Source organism: Achroia grisella, unplaced genomic scaffold, assembly GCF_030625045.1.
Source record: "Achroia grisella isolate CSIRO2021 unplaced genomic scaffold, CSIRO_AGI_Agris_v1 utg669, whole genome shotgun sequence".
NCBI classification, from domain to species: domain Eukaryota; kingdom Metazoa; phylum Arthropoda; class Insecta; order Lepidoptera; family Pyralidae; genus Achroia; species Achroia grisella.
The window spans coordinates 709,494-727,437 of NW_026712988.1; the positions used below are offsets into that span (position 1 = coordinate 709,494).

General features: G+C 34.6%; 1 protein-coding gene across 1 annotated transcript; it reads left to right on the top strand.

Moving 5' to 3' along the window:
• Positions 1–1,452: 1,452 nt before the first annotated feature.
• On the top strand, positions 1,453–16,105 carry LOC131849945 (G protein-activated inward rectifier potassium channel 3-like). Its single transcript, XM_059200078.1, has 9 exons — positions 1,453–2,407; positions 5,455–5,581; positions 9,341–9,529; positions 10,747–10,818; positions 11,375–11,482; positions 12,118–12,224; positions 13,188–13,340; positions 14,393–14,512; positions 15,696–16,105. The coding sequence occupies exons 1-9, from the start codon at positions 1,857–1,859 to the stop codon at positions 16,024–16,026; spliced, it is 1,758 nt and encodes a 585-aa protein (XP_059056061.1). The 5' UTR covers positions 1,453–1,856; the 3' UTR covers positions 16,027–16,105.
• The last annotated feature ends 1,839 nt before the right edge of the window (positions 16,106–17,944 follow it).

Here is a 17,944-nt window from a genome sequence, read left to right on the forward strand (position 1 = left end):
CAAAATAGAAATATAATATTATTTAACGACAGGCACCGCAGAATTACGTATACCTTTTAATCTATAATGAACTATAAACTAAACAATTTAGATTTAAATTTTCCAACCTACTATTTATTAATTCTAGATAATCACTTGTTTATTCATGAGTCATTTATATTGATAATAGTATACAGTTATAATAGGTACATTTACTTTACTGTACTGCCCAGTAGTTGTCATTATTCTTGATAAAGTATACATATATTATTGCAAACTATTTATAAATACTCGTATTGTGACCCTACGTTGATAAGAGAAGTTTATTACATTATCATACAATCTAGGTATTACAATAGAAGTAAGTATCCACAGTCGTAAACACAAATATAAAGTAAATAAAAAGGAAAAACAGATAGCTAATCTCACTACATTGAATCGCTTAGAAATAATAAAATAGTGATTTATTATTTCTAACCATTATTATTATTCTATTTTTTGAAAGATAATGTTAAATTTGTACACAAACGGGATATTTATAAATTAAATATTATTTATATGCCTTCCGATATTTAATAAATCATTTGAAATAATAAATAACCAGGACGAATTTTTGGGGCGTAGAAATTTCGAGAACCTAAATATTTCGAAAGAGAGAGAAGAAACAACCCGTTTATTCATTGTATCATTAATCAATTAAATTACCATTATTAATCAACTATGGAAAAAAATAAAACTATGTAAAAGTTTTCATTATTAAAATAATAATTAAGAATTCCATAAATTAATAATATTAACTATTATTTATGTTATTAACCGGGTCACGAACTAATTTTATGGCAAATAAAGGTATTTACCTCTCTCGACGTTTCGGCTAGGTTGCACTAGCCGTGGTCACGAGCTGACTGGTGTAACAGCGATGTTAAAACCCGGTTAATAATATAAATAATGTATATTAAACACGAAAGTTTAAAAATAACTATAATATTACTAGTTCTAAACTAAGCATAGTTTGTATGTACTACACAACTGACACAACTTTTGTATACATTTTTGTTTTTAATAATATACACTCAAAATACAAATAAACTTACACGCAGTCTAATATAAACTCATACTCATGAATGCTTGTATTATTTGAGAATCGAACCCGCGATCGTCGTAATTAGAGCGGCATGCTAAACCGCTAGATCACTAAGGTCATTGTGATCTTCAAAAGTAGGTACGTAAGCGTCTCTGTCATTTAGTACGATCAATATTAAACCGTAAATGTTGGTAGACACTTGAATAAACAGAAATAAATGCTCAAATATTTGCATTCCATATGTATTCTAGGTCATAATTGATCAAAATATATAACTACAAATATATCGTTATCTTGTACGGATAAAGGTGCGCCTCTTATCTCCAGTTGATAATATAACTTATTGTTCAGAAACTTAGCATTATATTGTACGTTTCCAAGGTGCTTCATAGTTTTAAACGTGAACTTGTTAAGTTAATTGTGCTCGATTGATAAGAAAATGTAAACAAATTGTTATTATGCTGGGAAGATTCATCACAACTCTCGCGCTGAGTAAAAGTGATGTTTCGTTTTGTGTTTTAATCACAAACTTTTACAAACGTTGACTATTTGAATTTGATAACAAAAACTTTTGTAATATCAACTGCAAAATCTGTGTTATTTATTTAATAGTTCAAGTTTGAAGTGAATATCAAATCAGAAATCATTTATTCATGTAGAACATTTTAGACGTTTAAGAACGTTAAGTTTTGCGTATCAATATTTTTCCCCTACCGTCCAGTTCAGTATACAGATTCAATTGAGAAGAACTGTCAAGAAACTAAACAGATTTTTTAAAAATCTGATAGTAAAAATGAATTTCGACTTAGAACCGGAGAGACGAGGCAGTCGCTCCCGCGCATTGGAAAGATCACTCAGCTATTCTGCAGCTATAGGTAACAACTCAGTTAGATCCTCAATAGAAATCCCATCTATTGTAAATACAGAAGTCTATACCAATGAAGAGTTAAAGAAGCACTACCGTATCTCACAAACTTATGTAGAAGGCAAAGAGATATACTTTCCAACTCAAACTAACAATATTGAGAATAATGAAGGCGTTCCGTTAAGTCAAGATGATACAGCAACAGATGCGTCTATGTCGTCACTAGAAGACGAAAACACGTTTACTGGACTAACACTAACTATAGATGTCGAACATGACAGCTCTAAATCTACAGGCACGAGGCATATATCAAATGCTTCTACACAACCAGTCATGAGCTCCACAGTTCCTAGTTTACCAACGGAGTTGTACGATGAGATAGCAATGGATAATATTTATGATGAAAATGAGACAGTAACAGCATCCGCTCATGGGTACTCGACGCCGTATACGAGGAGAAGGAAGAAAGGTACTCCTAGGTAAGATCTAATAGTTTATTTGTTTGTAATTGACCCTAATTTTAATGTATGTAACGCTTTGTGTGACTTGAATTCAGATAATATTGTCTCTTGGCGTAAATATAAATAGACTAAGTATATATGTTTAGATAGACACTAGACAATAGACAATAATTATTTATTTGTATTTGAGAACTCTTCTTGATAATTCTGGATCTAGCTCTAGAAAATATCTTGATAGTCTGAAGTTAGCTAATGACATACTAGAACGTAAGGATTATGAAATTTTAAACGATTTTTTAATAACTTAACTTAATTAATTATTAGCCATATCTAATTATAACACAAGAAGTAAAGACAAACTTGTTACATAAAAAACAAATTAGTAAATCTTTTAAGTAGGGATTACCAATGAAGCTAATGATTTATAATCGATAGCAAATTTTGAAATTTAGAAATACAATAAGTATTGTTTTTAAAATAATCCATTTTATCACATTTGTGAATAACCATCAAAGCCAAGATAGCTATATCAAAGATTAAGGAAAAAATTGGAGTCTTGTAGTATCAACAACTAAAGATATTGATGGAAGATCATGGAAAATGCAAGAGCTCCACCGACAAGAGCGCGGCTCTTAAATTATGGATTAATAGCAAAGTCAAATTTAAATTTTTCGACTTATAAATTTTTAACTAATAAGCTAAATGTAACCTGTTTTTACATCGAAATAAATAAATCTTAAATCTGAATGAATATCATCATTCATCATCAAAATTTCTTTATTCATATAGGTCTATTACAGTTGCTTATATGTCAAATCTACCGTCAGTACGGAGTGATTTCGAGCTGAGAAGAACTGACAAGAAACTCAGCTCTTATTATTTTCAAATAAAGTTGTACAGGTTTACAATAATACAGATTCATTTTTAAATTCAAATTTCGTATAATAGAGTGACCACTAGCATATGCTATAGCAATTTTGTCAAAAGCAAATAGTCTAATCTGTGTTCGTAACCCGAACAGACCAGTCCCCAGACGCAGCACCAGTTCACGAATATAACGGATAAGCCAGCTATCATTGCACTCGACCATTGACCACTTGTCTTAAATGAAAAAGGAATAATGTATTGGTGTTGTCTGATTTCTTCCGTTTCTTACTTAAATTGATAAGGGAGTTGAGTGACATAGAGAACAGTGTCTCTAGTACGCATAAATTGACATAAATTCTTATAACGACTAGAATATGACTCAGTCTTATGTTTATCTTGAATTTGGATAAGATAGAAGCATTACCTATAGTGATAAAATAAAATATTACTAGTTTTAATAAAAATATATATGTAGTGTAAAAGACTTTAGGTTTACACTATCCTTGATGTGAAGCCAAATCTCGAGGTCCTTGGCGTTGATATATCCAGTGACGTTCAGTTTTGCGGTCATTTGGAGGACAAGGCAAAAATTGCCTCAAAAAAAATTAAGTGTGCTCAGTAGAGTGAGACTGTATTTCACGGTGGTCCATCGCTTGCAATTATACATGGCGCAGATCCGGCCGCATATGGAATACCGTTCTCATCTCTGGGCGGGAGCATCACAATACCAGCTACTTCCATTTGACCGCATTCAGAACCGAGTAGCCAGAATCATTGGTAATCAACGTCTATGTGACAGACTCGACCCATCGGCTCTGCGGCGAGATATTGCATCTCTGTGCATTTTCTACCGCATATATCACGCAGAGTATTACTTACCATTAGGTAAAGCTTACGATATTGAAACCTTCAAGATAAGAGCTTATTCCTTTTTAAAACGCAGACAACGTACTTGCAATTCTCCTGGTGTTGCAGGTGCTCATGGGCGGCGGTAATCACTTACCATCAGGTGAGCCGCATGCTTGTTTGTCCCTTGTATTATAAAAAAAATGTAGTTTAACACTGCAATATGCAGAGACTTGTAATAACACAAAATTGCAGAGAAACTGACATACAAAGAGGGAACAAAGCTTACAAATCAGCAGGGATGTCACTACAAGAATCTTGTACAAGTATATAGATAAATTCTTTATTCACCAATTACATACACATAACATACATAATATACAGAAAAATACAGATACATATATAATATATATATGTATAACTAAGAACCTAAAATTAAAAATATCTTTATACATTGAGGTCTATTACAGACTCTTATGATATGTCAAATCTACCGTCAGTTCGGAGTGATTCCGAGATGAGAAGTACTGACAAGATACTCGGCTCGTATTCTTTTAATCGTAATGTAGGTGACTTTATGTTTGCAAGTACGAGCTTATAAACAAAAACACCTTTAAATAAAATAAAAATACACTTTGGCGTAGTTAAGGAAATTTAATTACGAGAATGTATTATTTTTATGAAGTTTCCAATTTTATATATCTATTTAAAGTTGGAGAATCAAATTGAATATATGTTTTTTATGTCCTTTCCTACAGGACAATTTGTTTGGAGATTATCAACCTAACGAATAATATTATCTATACATATAAATAAAATTGAAGTGTCTGTTTGTAATATTGAAATAACCGTTTTTGACTACATGCATATGAATATAAATACATACACCAAAATAACATTTTTTATAATTTTTGTCTGTCTGTCTGTTTGTTCCGGCTAATTTCTGAAATGGCTGAACCGATTTTTACGGGATTTTTATTGGCAGGTAGCTGATGTAACTAAGGTTCCTTTTATTTTAGAAATATTATTTTAGTTTAGAAAAAAGTAAAGTTAAATTAAAGATGAAGTCGCGGGAACAGCCAACAGTCAATGTCGGTTACATTGACATCGCTGTTACTCCAGTCAGCTCGTGACCACGGCTAGTGCAACCTAGTCGAAACGTCGAGAGAGGTGAATACCTTTATTTACCACAAAATTATTGGTATTAAGACCCTGTTAATAATATAAATAATGGGAGAAAATGCTGATGTTAAGTCCGCCATGTGTATTATAGTTTTAACAAATAAATGTTAAGTTATTTTTATTTTAAGTAACTGGAAAACAGTTGTGCAAAATTTCAAATAATATTTCAGACGTCGACATGGCAGACGGATGCGATCACGGCGGGTGGTCCAAAAAAATGGTGAAGAAAACGTACCGGTCAGAAGTAACATACCTTCCAAGTCTATTAAATATATGAGAGACATCGTCAATACAGTGGTATGTCTCAATATAGAAATATTATTAAAACACTAATATTTAAAAACTCAGCTAGTTTTATTAAAGATAATAACAAACACGGACAATGTCGCGTGGTATTATTAATCTCAGGACAATTCACACAGCGCCATCTAGACCCAAGTTAAGCTATATATACTACATAGCTTATGTTATGGGCATTGGAAATCAGTAATTTGACAATTAACACAGCCCCATCTAGACCCAAGTTAAGCTATATATACTACATAGCTTATGTTATGGGCATTGGAAATCAGTAATTTGACAATTAATACAGTGCCATCTAGACCCAAGTTAAGCTATATATACCACATAGCTTGTGTTATGGGCATTGGAAATCAATAATTTGACAATTAACACAGCGCCATCTAGATCCAAGTCTAAGCTATATATACCACATAGCTTGTGTTATGGGCATTGGAAATCAGTAATTTGACAATTCACACAGCGCCATCTAGTCCCAAGTTAAGCTATATATACTACATAGCTTATGTTATGGGCATTGGAAATCAGTAATTTGACAATTAATACAGTGCCATCTAGACCCAAGTTAAGCTATATATACCACATAGCTTGTGTTATGGGCATTGGAAATCAATAATTTGACAATTAACACAGCGCCATCTAGATCCAAGTTAAGCTATATATACCACATAGCTTGTGTTATGGGCATTGGAAATCAGTAATTTGACAATTAACACAGCGCCATCTAGATCCAAGTTAAGCTATATATACCACATAGCTTGTGTTATGGGCATTGGAAATCAATAATTTGACAATTAACACAGCGCCATCTAGATCCAAGTTAAGCTATATATACCACATAGCTTGTGTTATGGGCATTGGAAATCAATAATTTGACAATTAACACAGCGCCATCTAGATCCAAGTTAAGCTATATATACCACATAGCTTGTGTTATGGGCATTGGAAATCAGTAATTTGACAATTAACACAGCGCAATCTAGATCCAAGTTAAGCTACATATATATACCACATAGCTTGTGTTATGGGCATTGGAAATCAGTAATTTGACAATTAACACAGCGCAATCTAGATCCAAGTTAAGCTACATATATATACCACATAGCTTGTGTTATGGGCATTGGAAATCAGTAATTTGACAATTCACACAGCGCCATCTAGACCCAAGTTAAGCTATATATACTACATAGCTTATGTTATGGGCATTGGAAATCAGTAATTTGACAATTAACACAGCCCCATCTAGACCCAAGTTAAGCTAGCTAAAGTTTGTGTTATGGGTACTAAATAACTGATACAAATACATAGATATATTTTTTTTCGTAAATACATTACATTACAACATTATACACAGAAAACACCCAGATCATATATACATACAAACAAACATACTCATATACATTGAACCCACGGCCATCGGAAGCATGCTGTGTGCTACACCGCTAGACCACCGTGGCCGTACCAATTCCTTCTTTCAACGTTATTCTTTTCTCAAACAGACAGACCAAACAGACCAGTCCCAAGCAGCACTCGTTCACGAGTTTAGAATTCGCAATATTTTTTATTCTACCTCTTATTCGGACCGTAGACTCATCACAAGAAGAATAAGAAAGGAACTTATTTTATTTATTTATTATCACAAAAATTTGCATCATATAATATTCTTACATTTGTAAAATAAAAATACACTTATATTTGCCGCGCTGAAATATATATATGTGGGATTTTCGCGAGTGAGACTTGAAGAAAAGTCTTAAAATATTTATTTACTAGCTGTACCCGCGACTTCGTCCGCGTAAAATAGTGACCTTGAGCAAATAATAAAAAATATATATTAATAATCTAACCCAATAAAAAAGTTTCATCGTTCTAGCTTCAAAAATGAAATTTCCATACATAATTCCATACAATTCAATCAACAGCCAAAAACTAAGTTTCAAACTACTATCTTTAAAATGAAGATACTTCCATACATACCATACATACATTACATCTCCCCTTTCAACCCCTTATAACCCTTTTTCTTGTTTTTTTTAATGCTACTTATATTAGTGTCATCATGTACCAATGATAAGATGTCGCTATACTGTAACCGTTTATGGCTGAGTCCTGTGGCGGTAGGTACTGATATTTTCTCAACAGCCTAAAAAATGGGTTTCAAGTTTCTAGCTTTAAAAAATGACAATACATGCATACAACATTTTAACTCCCCTTTTGACCCTTACAACCCATTTTCGTTAATTATATTTAATCAATACGAAAAAAAATAAGATTGAAGCTTAAACTTTTAAAAAATTCCTCTTTCAGTCTCTTAGAACCCTTTTTAGCATTAAAAAGTAACCTATGTCCTATCTCAAGATCTAGACTTTAAATTTCATTTAAATCAGTTCAGAAGTTTTGGCTTTTAAGACAAACAGACAGAGTCACTTTCACTTTCATAATATTAGTAAGGTACTTATTAAATAAACTGGCCCAAAATAGCGTAAGAAAAAAGCTTCATCGTTCTAGCTTCAAATATGACGAATTTCCATAAAAACTTTTATCTGCTATTTTATTTTACCCCTTGAATGGTGACAATGTGATATTTACAAATTTAAATGTCATATTTATTTATATTTAATAAACAGTTTAAACATTTCTTTAAATTCTTTTGAAAATTGGTGGTCCAGTTGGCCAATAACATAATAAAATTTTGTTAAATCAAAATAATAGATGTGATATTCTAAATTGCAAACTTCCCTCTACTTGCGCGAACCATATCTCTGACTCTACTGGCCAGAATGGAGAAACGCGTATTCCGAACCTGAATAGCTCGGATGGAACGGTAGATGTTGTTTCTTCCAAGGAAATGTTGTTCATATGTATTGACAACATTTTTAATATTATATGTTGTTTTATTCTTCAAAAATATTAATAATATGTTCTTACGCTCTTGTCCAAGAGCAGGGTCATCAGTTATAGGCTATACCAGGATTATATTTATGTATTTATAAAATAAAATTGCAGAGCAAACGTTTATTCATTTAAATTCATAAGGAGACAACGGATTGACAATAATCGCATGCGCGCTGCTTATACAAATGACATATATGTTTATTTATGACATATGAGCGTTAATAAGTCGCATATCTAGTACAATACTGGTGTAATTCAGAAATTAAAATTTTTTGAAAATAGACTTAATAACACAATTATAAAGTAGACTTTCCAAAATATCTAATTTTTTAGTTAAGCCATTATTATAATAAGTGTGTATTCAACCGCATAAAGATAACCTTGCATTACCATTTTCAACCCCTTACAACCCTTTTTTCGCATTAAAAAGTAGCCTATGTCCTTCCTCGGCGTCTAGACTATATGGGTACCAAATTTCATTTAAATCAGTTCAGTAGTTTTGGCGTGAAAGCGAGACAGACAGACAGACAGACAGACAGACAGAGTTACTTTCGCATTTATAATATTAGTAAGGATTTATTTACATGTTTACAATACAATACAATTTTTATATATTTCTATTATCTGTAGTCCCCAAACTAGGTCAGGCCTGTATCTTGGGGGCTGGGGCTTGGGCCTGGCGGAGCTTTAATTTTTTATTTACGTCTTACATCGTCTTACGTCGTTCTGTCAACTCTCTCAATTAATTTTTCTTTAATAAAACTGTAAAAAAATAAAATGCATAAATCCTCTTTCCATATATATATATATATATATATGATGACAGATTTTTTATGTTGTATGTTTATTTCAATTTCCCAGATCAATAGCAAATGGCGGTTTCTAATATTGGGCATGGTCTGTGCCCACTTCACTTTCTGGCTGTTCTTCGCTGCTATCTGGTACGCAGTCTCGTCATCATACCAGGATGATATTGGAGACGGGAAGGAGCACTGCATCACCGGAACATCATCATTTGCAGGACTACTGATGATGTCTGTGGAAACACAGGTGAGGAAGAGATGAACTTCTTAGAATTCTATTGATTCACGGTGCTGTGTCCATCGCGTGGCAGAGAGAGATACTTCGAGCAGTTTCCGTACTTGTCAGGTAGTTGAGTAGGTTTATTAAGCCCTTTTGCCGACATACCTCAACACTCACCGTCGTCGCTACTGTTTCTCTCTCAGCCCAGCCAAATCTTTCAGGAGCCTGGAAATCAGCTTTTGTTACTCGTTCTAGTTTATATATTATCTATATATAATATATATCTAGTCCTAGTGGTAACGTACTGCAGTTTTAGGCAGGCCAAGATCTTTTAGTATATAGAAGAGACATTTTACAAATTTGACAAACTTCGACTGCATAAAATTAACCATTTTTCGTTTATTAGTTCGTAATATGTATTTGTTTTTATTGCATTATCATTATTTGTTGGTACAGTATAGTTGGTATGGTACAGCGTACCATGGGAAACAAATATACCTAAAAACTGGTCCAGCTTAGGGAGTTCTACCAGTACTACACATGTAGTTTTTTTCGAATTTAAGAATATAACTGTCTGGAAGATGAATCACATAAAAACACACAACCTTTGGGATATCATATGCGTCCTTTAAAATAGTCCAGTCCAGATAAAAAAGGTTATTAAACTCGTGAGCGGGTCCTGCTTGTTGCTGCGTGCGAGGAACTGGTCTGTTCTGATAACAATCACTAAATTATTTAGCTACTTACCATTGCAATTTTATAATTTTGTTAATTTTGCTATTTGACAGTTTCTATTCACACAAAATCGTAAATACGTAATGCTGAATATGGGACACAGTCACCTAGATACATCAAAATAATAATTGCATTTAATAATGTCTAGTAAGACAAATTCAATATTGTCTACTAAGCACTGCTGTGTCTAAACTGTGTCACCCCACCTTACATTTTCCTATTGTTATTTAGTATATAAGATCATTATTTCTATGTACATATTGTCAGTTTATCATCATCTGTAATATACATCGTCTCGACCAACAACATCGTATTATTCACCCGCAACACTGAACAACATTTATTTAAAACAGCAACATTTTCTTCTTTTAGCTTGCCTAATACAAATCGGCTTTAGTGATCAGATCAGATAAGAGAACCCAATGGTCTGAGGCACTACGCCACAACGGCTCTTGTTCTGTTCAGTTCTAGACATCCACAAACTTATATGTTCTTAATACCACTTGCAGATGACAATCGGTTACGGTGCCCGATACCCCAGCGAGGAATGCCCTGAAGCCATCATAGTCATGGTATTGGAGGTATGAGATATTTTCAGCTACATTTACATATAAATATATATAACTCAAAGGTGACTGACATAGTGATCTATCAACGCACAGCCCAAACCACTGGACGGATCGGGCTGAAATTTGGCATGCAGGTAGATGTTATGACGTAGACATAACACACGCTAAGAAAATACTTTGATTAATTCTACCCCCAAAGGGATGAAATAGGGGATGAAAGTTTATATGAAACTTTGTCAATTTTAAACCAATCGGGCTGAGACTTTGCATGCATAAAGCTACTATGACGTAGGCATCCCCTAAGAATGGATTTTGATAAATTCCACCCCTAAGGGGATAAATTAACGCGAGCGATGCTGCGGGCAAATGCTCGTTCTAATTATAATTTAATAATAATTTTAGGAAAATTCACGCAGCGCCATCTAGTCCCAAGTTAAACTAGCTAAAGCTTGTGTTATGGGCACTAGCGGACTAACTTAACTTAATAACCTAACTTACCTAGAGTCCAAATATGGCAAAAAGAATGAAATTATCTGTACCCTAATGCTTTGAATGGTTGTTTTTACAGATTGTGGCTGGTACTGCTCTAACTGGAGGTATATCCAGTTTGCTGTTCACGAAACTGATCCGGCCGAACAGACATATGGCGTCAGTGGGATTCAGTAGGAAGGCAACGGTTGGTATTATCTTCATATATCTTGTTGTTCTATCCTCGGTGGTCTATCTGATGGGCGCAGGTTCGATTCCTCGCACGGTACAAACATTAGTATTCATGAATACGATTGTTGATATTGGTGTGTCTTAATATTAATACTAGATTGAAAGACAAACTTGCTGTCCCCAAGTATCGTTTAGAAAAAGTCAATAGTTCTTTTATGGGAGTAAGTATAAAAATTTATAATAAGATACCAAAGGATATACTGGAATTGCCCTTAAAGAATCATATTTACTGAGCAAAGCTTATTACTCAGTAAACGACTACTTGAATGACGAGCGTGCATGGCAATAGTTGTTCATGCACGGGATTTTCATTTAATGTTAGACGTAGACACCTATATAAATAGACATTGTAAATAAGTTGGCTTTAAAAAAAAGTAATTCAATTGACTTTCTTGCCAGTTCTTCTCAATTGAAGATTTCTCTACTGAACTGCATGACTGTTTGTATCGATCTGAATATTTTATATGTATATATTAAAAAATATATTATAAATTTGTATCAGTCGTCTAGTACCCATAACACAAGCTCTGTTTACTGTGGGTCTAGATCGCGCTATGTTAATAATTATCAAATTACTGATTTCTGATGTAGGTATGCCTCCGGGATGGGCAGCTGTGCTTGCAGTTCAGAGTGTGGGACCTCCAGAACCTACACATCATCAACAGCACTATAACAGCTTATATGTTGAAGCCTATCAGGTATTTTTTTTATTGGATGATTATTGAATGATGCTCTCGTACCCCGACCAGTACCCCGCCAGCGTAAACTGTTAACGCAGGGCTAACGGTTTACGCTGGCGGGGTACAGGTAGAAGATGATAAGATGAACATGAGTGTGTTAATTAAATAAATAAATAAATGAGCTCAGGTTGGGCCGTCGTGATAAATTCACGACCGCCCAACCTGAGCTCATTTATTGTGTAGTGACGAATTTATTATGATGGTTTCTAGAGATAACCGCAAAGAGGTCAACCTGATATGGTTAATTGTTAGCTATGAGGGGGTAGGGGGTTAGGGGTTATAAGTACCACCGGAAGGGGGAGGGCTCCCCCCCCCAGTGGTAGTACATTGGTAGCAATAGGGCCAGTAATGGGGTTACCATTACTAACAACTCTAAAGAGTTCGACGGAACTTTCGTTTTCCTTTTGGCTTGGGCCTAGTTTCAGCTAAAATATAAAAATTCTCAGAATAGGTTCTTAAACAACTTTTAAACCCTTGAGTGACAAGAGAGGTCCATCTATTTTTATTATTATTATTAATTAAACTTAATTTCTTCATTTAATATTCAATTCGAGAATTTAAATATACGCAATCCTAAATTTTCTACCTACTATCAACCCCTATTCTACTTATTTTATAATCATTTTTTACTCTAGGTGGTTGATAATAGATTCATTTATATGCCAAAACAATGTTTGCCGGGTCAATTTATCTACATACCAGCTACCCACCCCGGCTTCGCACGTACATGTATTATACATATAAACCTTACTCTTGAATCACTCTATCTATTAAAAACAACCGTTGCGTAGTTTTAAAGATTCAAGCATGTATAGGGACGGACATATAGTGACAGCGACTTAGTTTTATACTATGTAATGATGTAATAATACACTTATTTTTTGTTTCCAGTGTCGTTTATTTATTTCTTTTTTTTTTCAGGACTTTAGAAGGCGAACTAGTACAGAACTATATCCACCAACTGAAGCTGATACAAGCGAATGCTTTTCTACTCTGGCCAATAACTGTAGTCCATGTAATAGACGCTGAAAGTCCGCTGTTCGATTTCTCTGCCCAAGATATGATGGACTACAGGTAATTACTTCAGGTTTTCCTAGACTGAACTAAAAATTATAAATATTATGCACATTTGTTTTATAACGTTTATTTAAATCTAGCTATTTCCCTAATGCTCACTAAAATGTCAAGATTTGTGGCGGCGTGGTGGGCCGGGACATTGGGCTCCCTAAAATATGGTCGAGCGCAGTGATGGCTGGCTCATCAATCATACTCGTGAATGGGTGCTGCTTGTAGGGACTGGTCTGCTCTAATGACTATGACTGATTTCCTCTTATTGTTTAACGGGGATCGATATTATGACGGCCTGAGCCGATTTTCGAACCCCTAGTGGTGCCCTCAGACTAAAGTCTGTAATCCGTCAGGAAGGAGTTGGCCTTCAGCTGCTTCATAAGTCACTTCCTTGGTTTGGAGTGCCACCTGCACTCACCCCCTAACGTCCGGTGAAGCTGTAAAAGCCAACTGCGGCCAATAGCATTAGAGTAATCCAAAAGAACTTAAACTTAATAATGTAAAGTAAGAATAAAATTATTTAAAAGAGCAACACACAAGTTTCTTGCTTGTTCTTCTTGTGATGAGATAGCATTCCGAATGAGCGGTAGATTAAAAAAAAATGTTATGACTATTCAAAAGTGCTTCAATGTAACTTACAATGAAGCACTTTTAAATAGTCATCACATTTTTTTTTAATCTTTTATTTGAATAAATAATTTTCTATTCTATTCTATATTCTATTCATATTCTTTAACTTTTATTTTATTGTAGAGTATAATAGTTAAATTTTGAAAGTGTTGTGTTAAACTAGTCTAATTTAGCACTCAATCAGATTGGAGTTTAACACAGGAGAACGGTTTAGCATACTGCCTTACTTCCGATGGTCGTGGGTTCGATTCCTCGCACAGCAATAACATTTGTATTCATTAGTATGATGATTTGTATCAGTCTGGGTATTTTCTGGGTATTATTTGTATCAGTTATCTAGTACTCATAACACAAGGTTTTAACCCTTAACTTGGGTCTAGATGGCGCTGTGTGAATTGTCCTGAGGTTATTATTATTTGTATGTGCAGGTTCGAGATAGTGGTGTGCTTGACGGGTTCATCCAAGAATATGGGTACGGTGACGCAGAGCAGAACGTCTTTCCTATCGAAGGAGATAATGTGGGGATACAGGTTCAAGAACGTGTTGAGGTAAGCATGTCTTTAATACTAGAGAGACTATCGATAGGTCCTTCAAGTGTGTCGAAATTGTATAACGGAAGATCAGATCTTATCAAAATAAAAAAAAATACTCTGTTGATGGAAAACACCAATAACAAATGAAACTAACTCCATACCCTGTAATTGATGATATAATCAAAAATGTTTATCGTCACTGTTAAATCTTAAACTTAATCATATTTGTGAGTATGGATGTTTGCTACTCTTTCACGCAAAAATTACTGAACGAATTTTGATGAAACCTTACAGTAATATACCTTATACATAAATAAATAAATTTATAGGGGCTGAAACCGCGGGCACAACTAGTAATAGAATAAAAATAATAATATCTCACGACAGACAGAGCCATCTAGTCCCAAGCTAAGTAAATATACCGAACTGGACGGTAGGGGAAAAAAATTCTAATGTAAAAACTTGACGTTCATAAGAGGCTAACATGTAATACATGAATAAATGATTTCTGAATTTGAATTTGTATTTAAGCTAAGCTTGTTTTATGAGTTGAAATATTTTTTTTATAAAAACAAGACATTCAGACCGATACAAACAAACATACTCATGAATATAGGGGGATAGGGGTATGTTAGTAATGTGAGCTAGTGATCCCATAGCTAGCAATGTACCATGTCAGGTCGACCCCCACGCGGTTCCCCCTGGAAACCATCGTGATAAATTCCCGGTGAATTTGTCACGTTGGGGTTACTGACCTGACTTCATGTTCATCCTATCATACTCCACTGGTGCCCCGCCAGCGTAAACCGTTAGCGCAGGCGGGTGCACCATTCTATTATCATCCACTAAAAAAAACTCATGAATATAAATGTTTACCGCGCGAGGAATGGAACTAGCGACCATCGCATGTAAAGCGGTGTTAAACCGCTAAACAAAAAAATGCTGATTGTCAGCCATGTTGCCAACCATTGTATATAAATATTATAGATGTTTTTTTTTTGTATTTGTTCTTCGTGTGTATGTATGTGTGTGTATGTGTGCATGCATATATATATGTAAAATCTACCTATATCAAACGTGAAAATGTATATTTATATTAATAAAGGTTGTCAATAATTGTTTCATTCTTTCTTTCTTCTTTCTTCTTCTTTCTAAACCACCGGAACTATCCACCATATAACTATGTTTAATCTTGCAGATATTCAAAGAAACACGAAGCATACAAAATTGATGAGGATCATCTGAACACAGTCGAGCAAGTGGACACTCCACTCTGCAGCCCAAGCACGCTAAAATCTATCGAAGAAGACATCAAATCTTCTAGAAACATCCTGACCACACCAACAAACTTATCAGTTTCGCCTACAGACTTATCGTTGAGCCAAGATGACTCCTCCATCCAAGTAGGGGACTCTCTACCGTCGTCTCCGATTCTGAACAGGATAGCTGGAACCCAGAGAAGCTTAGGATGGAACTTCAGACGGTTTTATCCGGAGAAATATGTGCCAGGCCAGGAACAAAAACTGTGATAGAATTGTGATGAGATATTTTAATTTTAATTATTATAATTAAGGGAATGTATATACATATATAATAATATAACAGTTATCTATACATATAAATAAAATTGAAGTGTCTGTTTGTAATATTGAAATAACTGTTTTTTACTACATGCATATGAATATAAATACGGTACATACACGAAAATAACATTTTTTACAATTTTTGTCTGTCTGTATGTCTGTCTGTTTGTTCCGGCTAATCTCTGAAATGGGTGAACCGATTTTGACGGGAATTTTATTCGCAGGTAGCTGATGTAATAAGGAGTAACTTAGGCTACTTTTATTGTAGATCTAAAATAAAGTAGCCTAAGTTACTCCTTATTACAGTTACGGACGATGTCCCGGGTACAGCTTTAAATATAACCTGACCTCATGCTCATCTTATCATCCTCCACTGGTGCCCCGCCAGCGTAAACCGTTAGCGCAGTCGGGTGCACAATTCCGTTATCATCCATCCAAAAAAACGTAGGGTTAATGACTTTCTCATTAATTTGTAATGTATGTTTTCTGAAGAATACATATAAATAAATAAATTTTGAGAGCAAACACTTGTGTATGCCATATGCAAGTAATAACTGACATATTTTTTGTAAAAATATTCTTTTAATATACACAAAAGTGGTCGAAATCGGCATGTGCCGGGTCAACAAACTCGGGTGTATACAAACATACAATCATGTTTGAAATGTATTCAATAACTGCAAAATGCTGAAGATAAAATTTGGTAGTGAAATTATTGTGTAATGAAGCGGGATATAATGGCTGTCATATAAAGACGTAAAGTTTGGTTTCAGGGCTGGTTTGCTAGCTGGCCAGGATGGCTTGCTCATCCTTCAAACTCGTGAACGAGTGCTGATGTAGGGATTGGTCTGTTCGGGTTACGAACACTGATTAGACTTTTCACTTGTCACTAAATTGCTATAGCATTTGCTGGTGGTCACTCTATTCTCCTAAATTTTAATTTAAAAATGAATCTTTATATCGCCTACATGTACAATCATATTTGAAAAGAATACGAGCTGAGTTTCTTGTCAGTTCTTCTCATCTCGAAATCATTTCGCACTGACGTATGTATCCATAACACAAGCTCTGCTTACCGTAGGACGAGACGGCTCTCTGTTAATTGTCTCTGGTTAAAAAAAATGTTTATTAATCTTCAGATTGGCGTACACTTTAAAATGCCTCGCGGTCTAGTGGATTAGCACACCGCTTTACTTCTGATAGTCGCGGGTTCGATTCCTCACACTGTATGATTGTATATCTAACGGTAGATTTGACATATCTTAAGAGTCTGTAATAGATCTACATGAATAAAGATATTTAGGTTCAGACTTTGAGGGTTTCCTGCCGCTTGCAACATTTTTTAATGGGTGACAATGGAGTGATGCACCCGATTGCGCTAACGGTATACGCTGGAGGGGCACCAGTGGAGCATGATAGGATGAAATCAGGTAAGTTAGCCCACCGTGGCAAATTCACCAGGAATTTATCATGACAGTTTCCAGGAGAAACCATGTGGAGGTCAACCTGACATGGTACATTGCTAGCTATGAGGTTATTAGTCCACATTACGAACAACCCCCCCCCCCCCCCCTCTTACAACACTGGGTCTTTGAAGTCAAGAGGGACTAGTCACTATTTGAGCTTGCCTGTACCACGTTAGACCATATCATCACTTAACATCACACATCACATAACGGTCAAATTTAGTAATAATTTAGTAATATGATAATGTTTTTATAGAAAAACTTCAAATCCATAGCTCTGACAATATTTTCTTATTACACTAATAATGAGTGCGTAGCGATTTCTATGTTGATTATCGCGTGCCTCTTACTTGTTATACTGTAATTATTATATAAAAAAACATCTATTCAAAAGAGTA